Source organism: Vidua chalybeata, chromosome 33, assembly GCF_026979565.1.
Source record: "Vidua chalybeata isolate OUT-0048 chromosome 33, bVidCha1 merged haplotype, whole genome shotgun sequence".
Taxonomy (NCBI): Eukaryota; Metazoa; Chordata; class Aves; order Passeriformes; family Viduidae; genus Vidua; species Vidua chalybeata.
In genome coordinates this window covers 451112-464150 of record NC_071562.1, presented here as the reverse complement: position 1 = coordinate 464150, position 13039 = coordinate 451112, and the positions used below count along the sequence as shown (strand labels likewise).

At 50.2% G+C, this 13039-nt stretch overlaps 1 protein-coding gene across 1 annotated transcript in view; it reads right to left on the bottom strand.

The window, feature by feature from the left end:
• The window catches only part of ILVBL (ilvB acetolactate synthase like), a 36077-nt gene that overhangs the window by 19133 nt on the left and 3905 nt on the right, over positions 1-13039 (bottom strand). Inside the window, 3 exon segments of the mRNA XM_053968332.1 lie at positions 7877-7976; positions 9754-9865; positions 11702-11840. Of these exon segments, the coding sequence (XP_053824307.1) occupies positions 7877-7976; positions 9754-9865; positions 11702-11840 (351 nt within the window).

Here is a 13039-nt window from a genome sequence, read left to right as displayed (position 1 = left end):
TCGGGTCAGTTTGGGGTCAGTTTTGGGGTCAGTTTTGGGTCAGTTTGGGGTCAGTTATGGGGTCAGTTTGGGGTCAGTTTGGGGTCAGTTTTGGGTCAGTTTGGGGTCAGTTTGGGGTCAGTTTCGGGTCAGTTTGGGGTCAGTTTCGGGGTCAGTTTCGGGTCAGTTTTGGGGTCAGTTTGGGGTCAGTTTCGGGGTCAGTTTGGGGTCAGTTTTGGGTCAGTTTTGGGTCAGTTTTGGGGTCAGTTTGGGGTCAGTTTTGGGGTCAGTTTCGGGGTCAGTTTTGGGTCAGTTTTGGGTCAGTTTCGGGTCAGTTTGGGGTCAGTTTTGGGGTCAGTTTTGGGGTCAGTTTTGGGTCAGTTTTGGGTCAGTTTTGGGTCAGTTTCGGGTCAGTTTGGGGTCTGTTTTGGGTCAGTTTTGGGGTCTGTTTCGGGTCAGTTTGGGGTCAGTTTTGGGGTCAGTTTTGGGTCAGTTTGGGGTCAGTTTTGGGGTCAGTTTTGGGTCAGTTTTGGGGTCAGTTTCGGGTCAGTTTGGGGTCAGTTTGGGGTCAGTTTTGGGGTCTGTTTTGGGCTCTCACCTGTCTGGTTTTTTGGGGTCTCACCAGTTTGGGGTCTCTTTTGGGGTCAGTTTTGGGGTTGGGCTCTCACCTGTCTGGTTTTTGGGGTCTCAGCAGTTTCAGAGTCAGTTTTGGGGTCAATTTTGGGGTCAGTTTCGGGTCAGTTTCGGGGTCAGTTTCGGGTCAGTTTGGGGTCAGTTTTGGGGTCAGTTTGGGGTCAGTTTTGGGGTCAGTTTTGGGGTCAGTTTTGGGCTCTCACCAGTTTGGGGTCAGTTTCGGGTCAGTTTCGGGTCAGTTTTGGGTCAGTTTTGGGGTCAGTTTGGGGTCAGTTTGGGGTCAGTTTTGGGGTCAGTTTGGGGTCAGTTTGGGGTCAGTTTCGGGTCAGTTTGGGGTCAGTTTTGGGGTCAGTTTTGGGGTCAGTTTGGGGTCAGTTTGGGGTCAGTTTTGGGTCAGTTTTGGGGTCAGTTTTGGGTCAGTTTTGGGTCAGTTTTGGGGTCAGTTTTGGGGTCAGTTTCGGGTCAGTTTTGGGTCAGTTTCGGGTCAGTTTGGGGTCAGTTTGGGGTCAGTTTGGGGTCAGTTTTGGGTCAGTTTGGGGTCAGTTTGGGGTCAGTTTTGGGTCAGTTTCGGGTCAGTTTTGGGGTCAGTTTTGGGGTCAGTTTGGGGTCAGTTTTGGGTCAGTTTTGGGGTCAGTTTTGGGGTCAGTTTTGGGGTCAGTTTTGGGATCAGTTTTGGGGTCAGTTTCGGGTCAGTTTCGGGTCAGTTTCGGGTCAGTTTCGGGTCAGTTTTCGGTCAGTTTTGGGGTCAGTTTTGGGGTCAGTTTTGGGTCAGTTTGGGGTCAGTTATGGGGTCAGTTTGGGGTCAGTTTGGGGTCAGTTTTGGGTCAGTTTGGGGTCAGTTTTGGGGTCAGTTTCGGGTCAGTTTGGGGTCAGTTTCGGGGTCAGTTTCGGGTCAGTTTGGGGTCAGTTTGGGGTCAGTTTGGGGTCAGTTTGGGGTCAGTTTTGGGTCAGTTTTGGGTCAGTTTTGGGGTCAGTTTTGGGGTCAGTTTTGGGCTCTCACCAGTTTGGGGTCAGTTTCGGGGTCAGTTTCGGGTCAGTTTTGGGTCAGTTTTGGGGTCAGTTTTGGGGTCAGTTTGGGGTCAGTTTGGGGTCAGTTTGGGTCAGTTTGGGGTCAGTTTCGGGTCAGTTTGGGGTCAGTTTTGGGTCAGTTTTGGGGTCAGTTTTGGGTCAGTTTTGGGTCAGTTTTGGGGTCAGTTTGGGGTCAGTTTTGGGGTCAGTTTTGGGGTCAGTTTTGGGCTCTCACCAGTTTGGGGTCAGTTTGGGGTCAGTTTGGGGTCAGTTTTGGGTCAGTTTGGGGTCAGTTTGGGGTCAGTTGTGGTCAGTTTGGGTCAGTTCTGGTCAGTTTGGGGTCAGTTCTGGTCAGTTTGGGGTCAGTTTTGGGTCAGTTTTGGGGTCAGTTTGGGGTCAGTTTGGGGTCAGTTTTGGGTCAGTTTTGGGGTCAGTTTTGGGGTCAGTTTCGGGTCAGTTTGGGGTCAGTTTTGGGTCAGTTTTGGGGTCAGTTTTGGGTCAGTTTTGGGGTCAGTTTTGGGTCAGTTTCGGGTCAGTTTTGGGTCAGTTTTCGGTCAGTTTGGGGTCAGTTTTGGGGTCAGTTTCGGGTCAGTTTTGGGTCAGTTTGGGGTCAGTTTGGGGTCAGTTTTGGGGCCAGTTTTGGGTCAGTTTTGGGTCAGTTTCGGGTCAGTTTTGGGTCAGTTTTTGGTCAGTTTCGGGTCAGTTTTGGGTCAGTTTGGGGTCAGTTTTGGGGTCAGTTTTGGGGTCAGTTTCGGGTCAGTTTGGGGTCAGTTTTGGGTCAGTTTTGGGGTCAGTTTTGGGTCAGTTTTGGGGTCAGTTTTGGGTCAGTTTTGGGTCAGTTTTGGGGTCAGTTTTGGGGTCAGTTTCGGGTCAGTTTCGGGTCAGTTTTGGGTCAGTTTCGGGACAGTTTCGGGTCAGTTTGGGGTCAGTTTGGGGTCAGTTTGGGGTCAGTATTGGGTCAGTTTGGGGTCAGTTTGGGGTCAGTTTGGGGTCAGTTTCGGGGTCAGTTTGGGGTCAGTTTGGGGTCAGTTTGGGGTCAGTTTTGGGGTCAGTTTTGGGTCAGTTTTGGGTCAGTTTTGGGGTCAGTTTTGGGGTCAGTTTCGGGTCAGTTTCGGGTCAGTTTTGGGTCAGTTTGGGGTCAGTTTGGGGTCAGTTTTGGCTCAGTTTTTGGTCAGTTTTGGCTCAGTTTCGGCTCAGTTTTTGGCTCAGTTTTGGCTCAGTTTCAGGTCAGTTTTGGGGTCAGTTTTGGGGTCAGTTTGGGGTCAGTTTTGGGTCAGTTTTGGGGTCAGTTTTGGGGTCAGTTTTGGGGTCAGTTTTGGGATCAGTTTTGGGGTCAGTTTCGGGGTCAGTTTTGGGGTCAGTTTTGGGTCAGTTTCGGGTCAGTTTCGGGTCAGTTTTCGGTCAGTTTGGGGTCAGTTTTGGGGTCAGTTTTGGGTCAGTTTGGGGTCAGTTATGGGGTCAGTTTGGGGTCAGTTTGGGGTCAGTTTTGGGGTCAGTTTCGGGTCAGTTTTGGGGTCAGTTTCGGGTCAGTTTGGGGTCAGTTTCGGGTCAGTTTCGGGTCAGTTTTGGGGTCAGTTTTGGGGTCAGTTTCGGGTCAGTTTCGGGTCAGTTTTGGGTCAGTTTTGGGTCAGTTTTGGGGTCAGTTTTGGGGTCAGTTTTGGGCTCTCACCAGTTTGGGGTCAGTTTCGGGGTCAGTTTTGGGGTCAGTTTTGGGGTCAGTTTTGGGTCAGTTTTGGGTCAGTTTTGGGTCAGTTTCGGGTCAGTTTGGGGTCAGTTTGGGGTCAGTTTCGGGTCAGTTTGGGGTCAGTTTTGGGTCAGTTTTGGGGTCAGTTTCGGGTCAGTTTTGGGTCAGTTTTGGGGTCAGTTTGGGGTCAGTTTTGGGGTCAGTTTTGGGGTCAGTTTTGGGCTCTCACCAGTTTGGGGTCAGTTTGGGGTCAGTTTGGGGTCAGTTTTGGGTCAGTTTTGGGGTCAGTTTTGGGGTCAGTTGGGGTCAGTTTGGGGTCAGTTTGGGGTCAGTTTTGGGGTCAGTTTCCGGTCAGTTTGGGGTCAGTTTTGGGTCAGTTTTGGGGTCAGTTTTGGGTCAGTTTTGGGTCAGTTTTGGGTCAGTTTTGGGGTCAGTTTCGGGTCAGTTTCGGGTCAGTTTTGGGTCAGTTTTCGGTCAGTTTGGGGTCAGTTTTGGGGTCAGTTTGGGGTCAGTTTTGGGTCAGTTTGGGGTCAGTTTGGGGTCAGTTTTGGGGTCAGTTTTGGGTCAGTTTTGGGTCAGTTTGGGGTCAGTTTTGGGGTCAGTTTTGGGGTCAGTTTCGGGTCAGTTTTGGGTCAGTTTTGGGTCAGTTTTGGGGTCAGTTTTGGGTCAGTTTTGGGGTCAGTTTTGGGGTCAGTTTCGGGTCAGTTTCGGGTCAGTTTTGGGTCAGTTTCGGGTCAGTTTGGGGTCAGTTTGGGGTCAGTTTGGGGTCAGTTTTGGGTCAGTTTTGGGGTCAGTTTCGGGTCAGTTTTGGGGTCAGTTTTGGGGTCAGTTTTGGGTCAGTTTTGGGCTCTCACCAGTTTGGGGTCAGTTTTGGGTCAGTTTTGGGGTCAGTTTTGGGTCAGTTTGGGGTCAGTTTTGGGGTCAGTTTGGGGTCAGTTTGGGGTCAGTTTTGGGGTCAGTTTCCGGTCAGTTTCCGGTCAGTTTCGGGTCAGTTTGGGGTCAGTTTGGGGTCAGTTTTGGGTCAGTTTTGGGTCAGTTTCGGGTCAGTTTGGGGTCAGTTTTGGGGTCAGTTTTGGGGTCAGTTTTGGGTCAGTTTTGGGTCAGTTTTGGGTCAGTTTCGGGTCAGTTTGGGGTCTGTTTTGGGTCAGTTTTGGGGTCTGTTTCGGGTCAGTTTGGGGTCAGTTTTGGGGTCAGTTTTGGGGTCAGTTTGGGGTCAGTTTTGGGTCAGTTTGGGGTCAGTTTTGGGGTCAGTTTTGGGGTCAGTTTTGGGATCAGTTTTGGGGTCAGTTTCGGGTCAGTTTCGGGTCAGTTTCGGGTCAGTTTCGGGTCAGTTTTTCGGTCAGTTTGGGGTCAGTTTTGGGGTCAGTTTTGGGTCAGTTTGGGGTCAGTTCTGGTCACTTTGGGTCAGTTTGGGGTCAGTTCTGGTCACTTGGGGTCAGTTCTGGTCAGTTTGGGGTCAGTTGTGGTCAGTTTGGGGTCAGTTTTGGGTCAGTTTTGGGTCAGTTTTGGGGTCAGTTTTGGGGTCAGTTTTGGGCTCTCACCAGTTTGGGGTCAGTTTCGGGGTCAGTTTCGGGTCAGTTTTGGGTCAGTTTTGGGGTCAGTTTTGGGGTCAGTTTGGGGTCAGTTTGGGGTCAGTTTTGGGTCAGTTTGGGGTCAGTTTCGGGTCAGTTTGGGGTCAGTTTTGGGTCAGTTTTGGGGTCAGTTTTGGGTCAGTTTTGGGTCAGTTTTGGGGTCAGTTTGGGGTCAGTTTTGGGGTCAGTTTTGGGGTCAGTTTTGGGCTCTCACCAGTTTGGGGTCAGTTTGGGGTCAGTTTGGGGTCAGTTTTGGGTCAGTTTGGGGTCAGTTTTGGGGTCAGTTGGGGTCAGTTTGGGGTCAGTTTGGGGTCAGTTTTGGGTCAGTTTGGGGTCAGTTTCGGGTCAGTTTGGGGTCAGTTTTGGGTCAGTTTTGGGGTCAGTTTGGGGTCAGTTTGGGGTCAGTTTTGGGTCAGTTTTGGGGTCAGTTTTGGGGTCAGTTTCGGGTCAGTTTGGGGTCAGTTTTGGGTCAGTTTGGGGTCAGTTTTGGGTCAGTTTTGGGGTCAGTTTTGGGTCAGTTTCGGGTCAGTTTTGGGTCAGTTTTCGGTCAGTTTGGGGTCAGTTTTGGGGTCAGTTTGGGGTCAGTTTTGGGTCAGTTTGGGGTCAGTTTGGGGTCAGTTTTGGGGCCAGTTTTGGGTCAGTTTTGGGTCAGTTTCGGGTCAGTTTTGGGTCAGTTTTTGGTCAGTTTCGGGTCAGTTTTGGGTCAGTTTGGGGTCAGTTTTGGGGTCAGTTTTGGGGTCAGTTTCGGGTCAGTTTGGGGTCAGTTTTGGGTCAGTTTTGGGGTCAGTTTTGGGTCAGTTTTGGGGTCAGTTTTGGGTCAGTTTTGGGTCAGTTTTGGGGTCAGTTTTGGGGTCAGTTTCGGGTCAGTTTCGGGTCAGTTTTGGGTCAGTTTCGGGACAGTTTCGGGTCAGTTTGGGGTCAGTTTGGGGTCAGTTTGGGGTCAGTATTGGGTCAGTTTGGGGTCAGTTTGGGGTCAGTTTGGGGTCAGTTTCAGGGTCAGTTTGGGGTCAGTTTGGGGTCAGTTTGGGGTCAGTTTTGGGGTCAGTTTTGGGTCAGTTTTGGGTCAGTTTTGGGGTCAGTTTTGGGGTCAGTTTCGGGTCAGTTTCGGGTCAGTTTTGGGTCAGTTTCGGGTCAGTTTGGGGTCAGTTTGGGGTCAGTTTTGGGTCAGTTTGGGGTCAGTTTTGGGTCAGTTTTGGGGTCAGTTTCGGGTCAGTTTTGGGGTCAGTTTTGGGGTCAGTTTGGGGTCAGTTTTGGGTCAGTTTTGGGGTCAGTTTTGGGGTCAGTTTTGGGGTCAGTTTTGGGATCAGTTTTGGGGTCAGTTTCGGGGTCAGTTTTGGGGTCAGTTTTGGGTCAGTTTCGGGTCAGTTTCGGGTCAGTTTTCGGTCAGTTTGGGGTCAGTTTTGGGGTCAGTTTTGGGTCAGTTTGGGGTCAGTTATGGGGTCAGTTTGGGGTCAGTTTGGGGTCAGTTTTTGGGGTCAGTTTCGGGTCAGTTTTGGGGTCAGTTTCGGGTCAGTTTGGGGTCAGTTTCGGGGTCAGTTTGGGGTCAGTTTGGGGTCAGTTTTGGGGTCAGTTTCGGGTCAGTTTCGGGTCAGTTTGGGGTCAGTTTTGGGTCAGTTTTGGGGTCAGTTTTGGGGTCAGTTTTGGGCTCTCACCAGTTTGGGGTCAGTTTCGGGGTCAGTTTTGGGGTCAGTTTTGGGGTCAGTTTTGGGTCAGTTTTGGGTCAGTTTTGGGTCAGTTTCGGGTCAGTTTGGGGTCAGTTTGGGGTCAGTTTCGGGTCAGTTTGGGGTCAGTTTTGGGTCAGTTTGGGGTCAGTTTCGGGTCAGTTTTGGGTCAGTTTTGGGGTCAGTTTGGGGTCAGTTTTGGGGTCAGTTTTGGGGTCAGTTTTGGGCTCTCACCAGTTTGGGGTCAGTTTGGGGTCAGTTTGGGGTCAGTTTTGGGTCAGTTTTGGGGTCAGTTTTGGGGTCAGTTGGGGTCAGTTTGGGGTCAGTTTGGGGTCAGTTTTGGGGTCAGTTTCCGGTCAGTTTGGGGTCAGTTTTGGGTCAGTTTTGGGTCAGTTTCGGGTCAGTTTTGGGTCAGTTTTTCGGTCAGTTTGGGGTCAGTTTTGGGGTCAGTTTGGGGTCAGTTTTGGGTCAGTTTGGGGTCAGTTTGGGGTCAGTTTTGGGGTCAGTTTTGGGTCAGTTTTGGGTCAGTTTGGGGTCAGTTTTGGGGTCAGTTTTGGGGTCAGTTTGGGGTCAGTTTTGGGTCAGTTTTGGGTCAGTTTTGGGGTCAGTTTTGGGTCAGTTTTGGGGTCAGTTTTGGGGTCAGTTTCGGGTCAGTTTCGGGTCAGTTTTGGGTCAGTTTCGGGTCAGTTTGGGGTCAGTTTGGGGTCAGTTTGGGGTCAGTTTTGGGTCAGTTTTGGGGTCAGTTTCGGGTCAGTTTGGGGTCAGTTTTGGGGTCAGTTTTGGGGTCAGTTTTGGGCTCTCACCAGTTTGGGGTCAGTTTTGGGTCAGTTTTGGGTCAGTTTTTGGGTCAGTTTGGGGTCAGTTTGGGGTCAGTTTGGGGTCAGTTTGGGGTCAGTTTTGGGGTCAGTTTCCGGTCAGTTTGGGGTCAGTTTCGGGTCAGTTTTGGGGTCAGTTTGGGGTCAGTTTTGGGTCAGTTTTGGGTCAGTTTCGGGTCAGTTTGGGGTCAGTTTTGGGGTCAGTTTTGGGGTCAGTTTTGGGTCAGTTTTGGGTCAGTTTTGGGTCAGTTTCGGGTCAGTTTGGGGTCTGTTTTGGGTCAGTTTTGGGGTCTGTTTCGGGTCAGTTTGGGGTCAGTTTTGGGGTCAGTTTTGGGTCAGTTTGGGGTCAGTTTGGGGTCAGTTTTGGGTCAGTTTTGGGGTCAGTTTCGGGTCAGTTTGGGGTCAGTTTTGGGTCAGTTTGGGCTCTCACCAGTTTCGGGTCAGTTTTGGGTCAGTTTTGGGGTCAGTTTGGGGTCAGTTTTGGGTCAGTTTCGGGTCAGTTTTGGGGTCAGTTTGGGCTCTCACCTCTCGGGGCGTGGCTCGGGGCACCCGCAGGCCCAGCGGGCTCAGCTCCCGCGGCTCCCAGGCGCCCGCAAAGAGATTGCACAGGTAATTCCACAGGTACCTGCGGGGGGTTGGGGTTTATGGGGTTTTTTTGGGGTTTTGGGGGGGTTTATGGGGTTTTATGGGGTTTTGGGGTTTTTCTTGTGGGGTTTTGGGCTTTTATGGGGAGTTTTGGGGAGGTTCTTGGGGTGTGTTTTGTTTGATTTTTGGGTTTTCAGGGACGTTTTCGAGGGATTTTTATGGGGTTTTTGGGGTGTTGGGGTTTTATGGCATTTTGGGGTTTTATGGGGTGTTTGGGTTTTTTTTTTGGGGGGGGTTTGGGGGATTTTTATGGGCGTTTTGGAGGGTTTTATGGTATTTTTTGGGGGGGGGTTGGGGATTTATGGAGTTTTGAGGGTTTGTTTGTGGTCGTTTTGGGGTTTTTATGGGTTCTTTTGTGGGGTTTTATGGGGTTTTGGGGTGTTTTTATGGGGTTTGGGGGTTTTTTTAGCTTCATTTTTGGGTTTTTGTGGGGTTTTCTCAGGTTTTTTTGGGTTTTGGTGAGGTAGTTTGAGTTTTTGTGGAGTTTTTGTGGGGTTTTTGTGGGGTTTTTGTGGGGTTTTGGTGTTTCTTGGTTGTTTTTTTTTTTTTGTGGGGTTTTGGGGTTTTGCTTAGTTTGGGTTTTAGGGGGTTTTAATGGGGTTTTTATGGGTTTTAATGGGGTTTTTATGGGTTTTCAGGGTTTTTTGGTCTTTATGGAGTTTTGGGTTTTTATGGGGTGTTTGGGGTTTTTTTTTGTTTATTTTGGGGGGGGGTTATGGGGTTTTTATGGAGTTTTTTGGGGGTTTTGGGGGGATTTGAGAATTTATGGGGCTTTATGGTGTTCTGAGGTTTTTTTTTTTGTAGGGGTTTTGGGTTTATGGGGGTTTTGGGTTTTTGTGGGGGGTTTTGGAGGATTTTTATGGGATTTTGGAGTGTTTTTAGTTTCATTTTTGGGATTTGTGGGGTTTTTGTCAGGTTTTTGGGGTTTGGTGGGGAAGTTTGGGTTTTTTGGGGGGTTTTTATGGGGTTCTTGGGGGGTTTTGTGGGTTTGAGGTATTTGTGGGGTTTTTATGGGGTTTGTTTGGGGGTTTTTATGGGGTTTTTATGGGGGTTTTATGGGGTTTTTATGGGGTTTTTCTGGGGTCTGGCAATTTTTGGGGTTTTTATGGGGTTTTTGTGGGTTTTTTTAACAGGGTTTTGGCATTTCTTGGGTTTTTTTTGGTGGGCTTTTGCTTAATTTGGTTTTTGGGTTCTGTGGGGGTTTTATTGGGTTTTGGGCTTTTTGGGGCTTTTTATGGACTTTTTGGGGAGATTCGGGGTTTGTTTTTTCTTTTTTGTGTGTGATTTTTGGGTTTGGGGTTGTTTTGGGTCATTTTTGGGGGTATTTTTGGGGTGGTTTTTGGGGTGTTTTGGGTAATTTTTGGGTTATTTTTGGGGTGGTTTTTCAGGTGCTTTTGGGGTGGTTTTTGGGTTACTTTTGGGGGTGTTTTGGGGTGGTTTTCGGGGTGTTTTTGGGTTATTATGGGGTGGTTTTGGGGTGTTTTGTGTTGGTTTTGGGTATTTTTGGGAGAGTTTTTGGAGTGTTTTCAGGGTAATTTTGGGGTGGTTTGGGGTGGTTTTGGGTTGTTTTTTGGGGGTGTTTTTGGGGGTGCTTTTGTGGACGTTTTGGGGTGTTTTGGGGTATTTTTGGGGTGGTTTTAGGATTATTTTGGGGTGGTTTTGGGTTATTTTTCGGGGTGTTTTTGGGGTGTTTTTTGGGTTATTTTTAGGGGTGTTTTTGGGGTGTTTCTGGTTTGGTTTTTGGGGTGTTTTCTCACCACTGGACGAGTTTCCCCCGCAGCCCCCGCGGGGTTTTGGAGCCCCCGAGCTCCTTCTGGACCACGTGGAAGGGGTAGAGGACATCGATGGGCAGCTCCACGAACACGGGGCCTGCGGGGCACCCCAAAAACCCCAAATCCACGGGGGTCACCCCAAAATCCCCTCAAGGGGTTTGAGACCCCAAATCCCACAGCAGGACCCCAAAAAACCCCAAAAAAACCCCAAAAAACCTCTGAGAACGGCCCCAAAGCCTCCTGAGCTGATCCCAAAACTCCATCCCCAGACACCCCAAAAAAACCCCAAATCCACGGGGGTCACCCCAAAATCCCCTCAAGGGGTTTGAGACCCCAAATCCCACAGCAGGACCCAAAAAAACAAAAAAAAAAAACCCTCCACGAACCTCTGAGAACAGCCCCAAATCTGTCCTAAAACCATCCTGAGCTGATCCCAAACACCCCAAAAACCCCACAATCCCCTCAAGGGGTTTGCAACCCCAAATCCCACAGCAGGACCCCAAAAAAAACCCAACCCCCCCCCCAAAAAAACTCTGGGAATGGCCCCAAATCTGTCCCCAAAGCCTCCTGAGATGATCCCAAAACTCCATCCCCAGACACCCCAAAAAAACCCAAATCCACGGGGGTCACCCCAAAATCCCCTCAAGGGGTTTGAGACCCCAAATCCCACAGCAAGACCCAAAAAAACAAACAAAAAAAAACCCAAAAACCCTCTGAGAACGGCCCCAAACCCTCCTGTGCTGATCCCAAAACTCCATCCCCAGACACCCCAAAAAACCCCAAATCCAGGGGGGTCACCCCAAAATCCCCTCAAGGGGTTTGAGACCCCAAATCCCAGAGCAGGACCCCAAAAAAAACCCAACCCCCCCGCCAAAAAAAAACTCTGGGAATGGCCCAAATCTGTCCCCAAAGCCTCCTGAGCTGATCCCAAAACTCCATCCCCAGACACCCCAAAAAAACCCAAATCCACGGGGGTCACCCCAAAATCCCCTCAAGGGGTTTGAGACCCCAAATCCCAGAGCAGGACCCCAAAAAAAACCCAACCCCCCCGCCAAAAAAAAACTCTGGGAATGGCCCCAAATCTGTCCCCAAAGCCTCCTGAGCTGATCCCAAAACTCCATCCCCAGACACCCCAAAAAACCCCAAATCCAGGGGGGTCACCCCAAAATCCCTTTAGAGGGTTTGAGCCCCAAATCCCAGAGCAGAATCCCAAAAAAAAAAAAAAAAAACAAAACCCCCAAAAAAACTCTGGGAATGGCCCCAAAACCTCCTGAGCTGATCCCAAAACTCCATCCCCAGACACCCCAAAAAACCCCAAATCCACAGGGGTCACCCGAAATCCCACAGCAGGATCCCAAAAAAAACCAATAAAACCCCCAAAAAACCCTAAAAATACCCAAAAACCTCTGGGATTTCTCCCACCCCAAATTCCCATCCCGGGGCTGATTTTGGAACCCCAAGCCCAAGGAAAATCTGGAATTCCCACCCCAAAACTCCTCTCCATGGGAATTTTGGGATCCCAGTCTCAGGGAAATTTTGGGATTCCTCCCATCCCAAATTCCCATCCTGGGGCCGATTTTGGGATCCCAATCCCAAGTAAATTTTGGGATTCCAGCCCTTGGGATTTTTGGGATTCCAACCCAGGGAAATTTTGGGATTCCTCCCAATGGAAATTCTGGGATTCCTCCCACCCCAAATCCCAGTTTTTGGGAATTTTGGGATTCCAATCCCAGGGAAATTTGGGATTGCTCCCACCCCAAATCCCGGTTTTGGGAATTCTGGGATTCCTCCCAACCCAAATCCCGTTTTTGGGCATTCTGGGATTCCTCCCACCCCAAATCCCGGTTTTTGGGGAATTCTGGGATTCCTCCCACCCCAAATCCCGGTTTTTGGGGAATTTCTGGGAATTCCGGGCACCCCGGGCCGCGCTCACCGGGGGTGCCCTCCATGGCGGTGGCGATGGCGCGGCGCAGCGTGGGGACGATGTCGCGCACGGCGCCGACGGAAAGCGCGGATTTGCAGAGGGTGCGGAAGAGCGGCAGCTGCGGGATGTCCTGGAGAGCCCCGCGGCCCTGGAATGCCGGGATTATTTGGGAATTCGGGAATTTGGGAATTCAGGAATTTGGGAACAGCGGCAGCTGCGGGATGTCCTGGAGAGCCCCGCGGCCCTGGAATGCCGGGATTATTTGGGAATTCGGGAATTTGGGAATTCAGGAATTTGGGAACAGCGGCAGCTGCGGGATGTCCTGGAGAGCCCCGCGGCCCTGGAATGCTGGGATTCCAGAATTATTTGGGAATTTGGGAATTCAGGAGTAGCAGCGGGAATTTGGGAATTTGGGAATTCAGGAATTAGGGAATTTGGGAATTTGGGAAGAGCGGCAGCTGTGGGATGTCCTGGAGAGCCCCGCGGCCCTGGAATTCCGGAATTCCGGAATTTGGGAATTCAGGAATCGGGAATTTGGGAATGGCAAAGGGAATTTGGGAATGGGCATTGGGAATTTGGGAATTCGGGAATTTGGGAATTTGGGAACAGCGGCAGCTGCGGGATGTCCTGGAGAGCCCTGTGGCCCTGGAATTCCGGAATTCCGGAATTTGGGAATTCAGGAATCGGGAATTTGGGAATGGCATCAGGAATTTGGGAATGGCAGTGGGAATTTAGGAATGGGCATTGGGAATTTGGGAATTCGGGAATTTGGGAATTTGGAACAGCAGCAGCTGCGGGATGTTCTGGAGAGCCCTGTGGCCCTGGAATTCTGGAATTCTGGAATTATTTGGGAATTTGGGAATCGGGAATTTGGGAATGGCATCAGGAATTTGGGAATGGCAGTGGGAATTTTACAATGGCACCAGGAAATTGAGAATGGAATCAGGAATCTGGGAATTTGGGAATTCAGGAATTCCAAAATGGCACCAGGAATCTGGGAATTCGGGAATTTGGGAACGGCAAAGGGAATTTGGGAATGGGCTTTGAAAATACAGGAATGGGCATCAGGAATTCCAAAATGGCACCAGGAATTTGAGAATGGGCATCAGGAATTTGGGAATGGGCTTTGAAAATTTGGGAATGGCAAAGGGAATTTGGGAATGGCATTGGGAATTTGGGAATGGTAATGGCAATTTGGGAATGGGCATTGAAAATTTGGGAATTCAGGAATTTGGGAAGGGGCATCGGGAATTCGAGAACGGGCATGGAAAATTCAGGAACGGGCATGGGGAATTTGGGAACGGGCATCGAGAATTCCAAAATGGCACCAGGAATTTGGGAATTCAG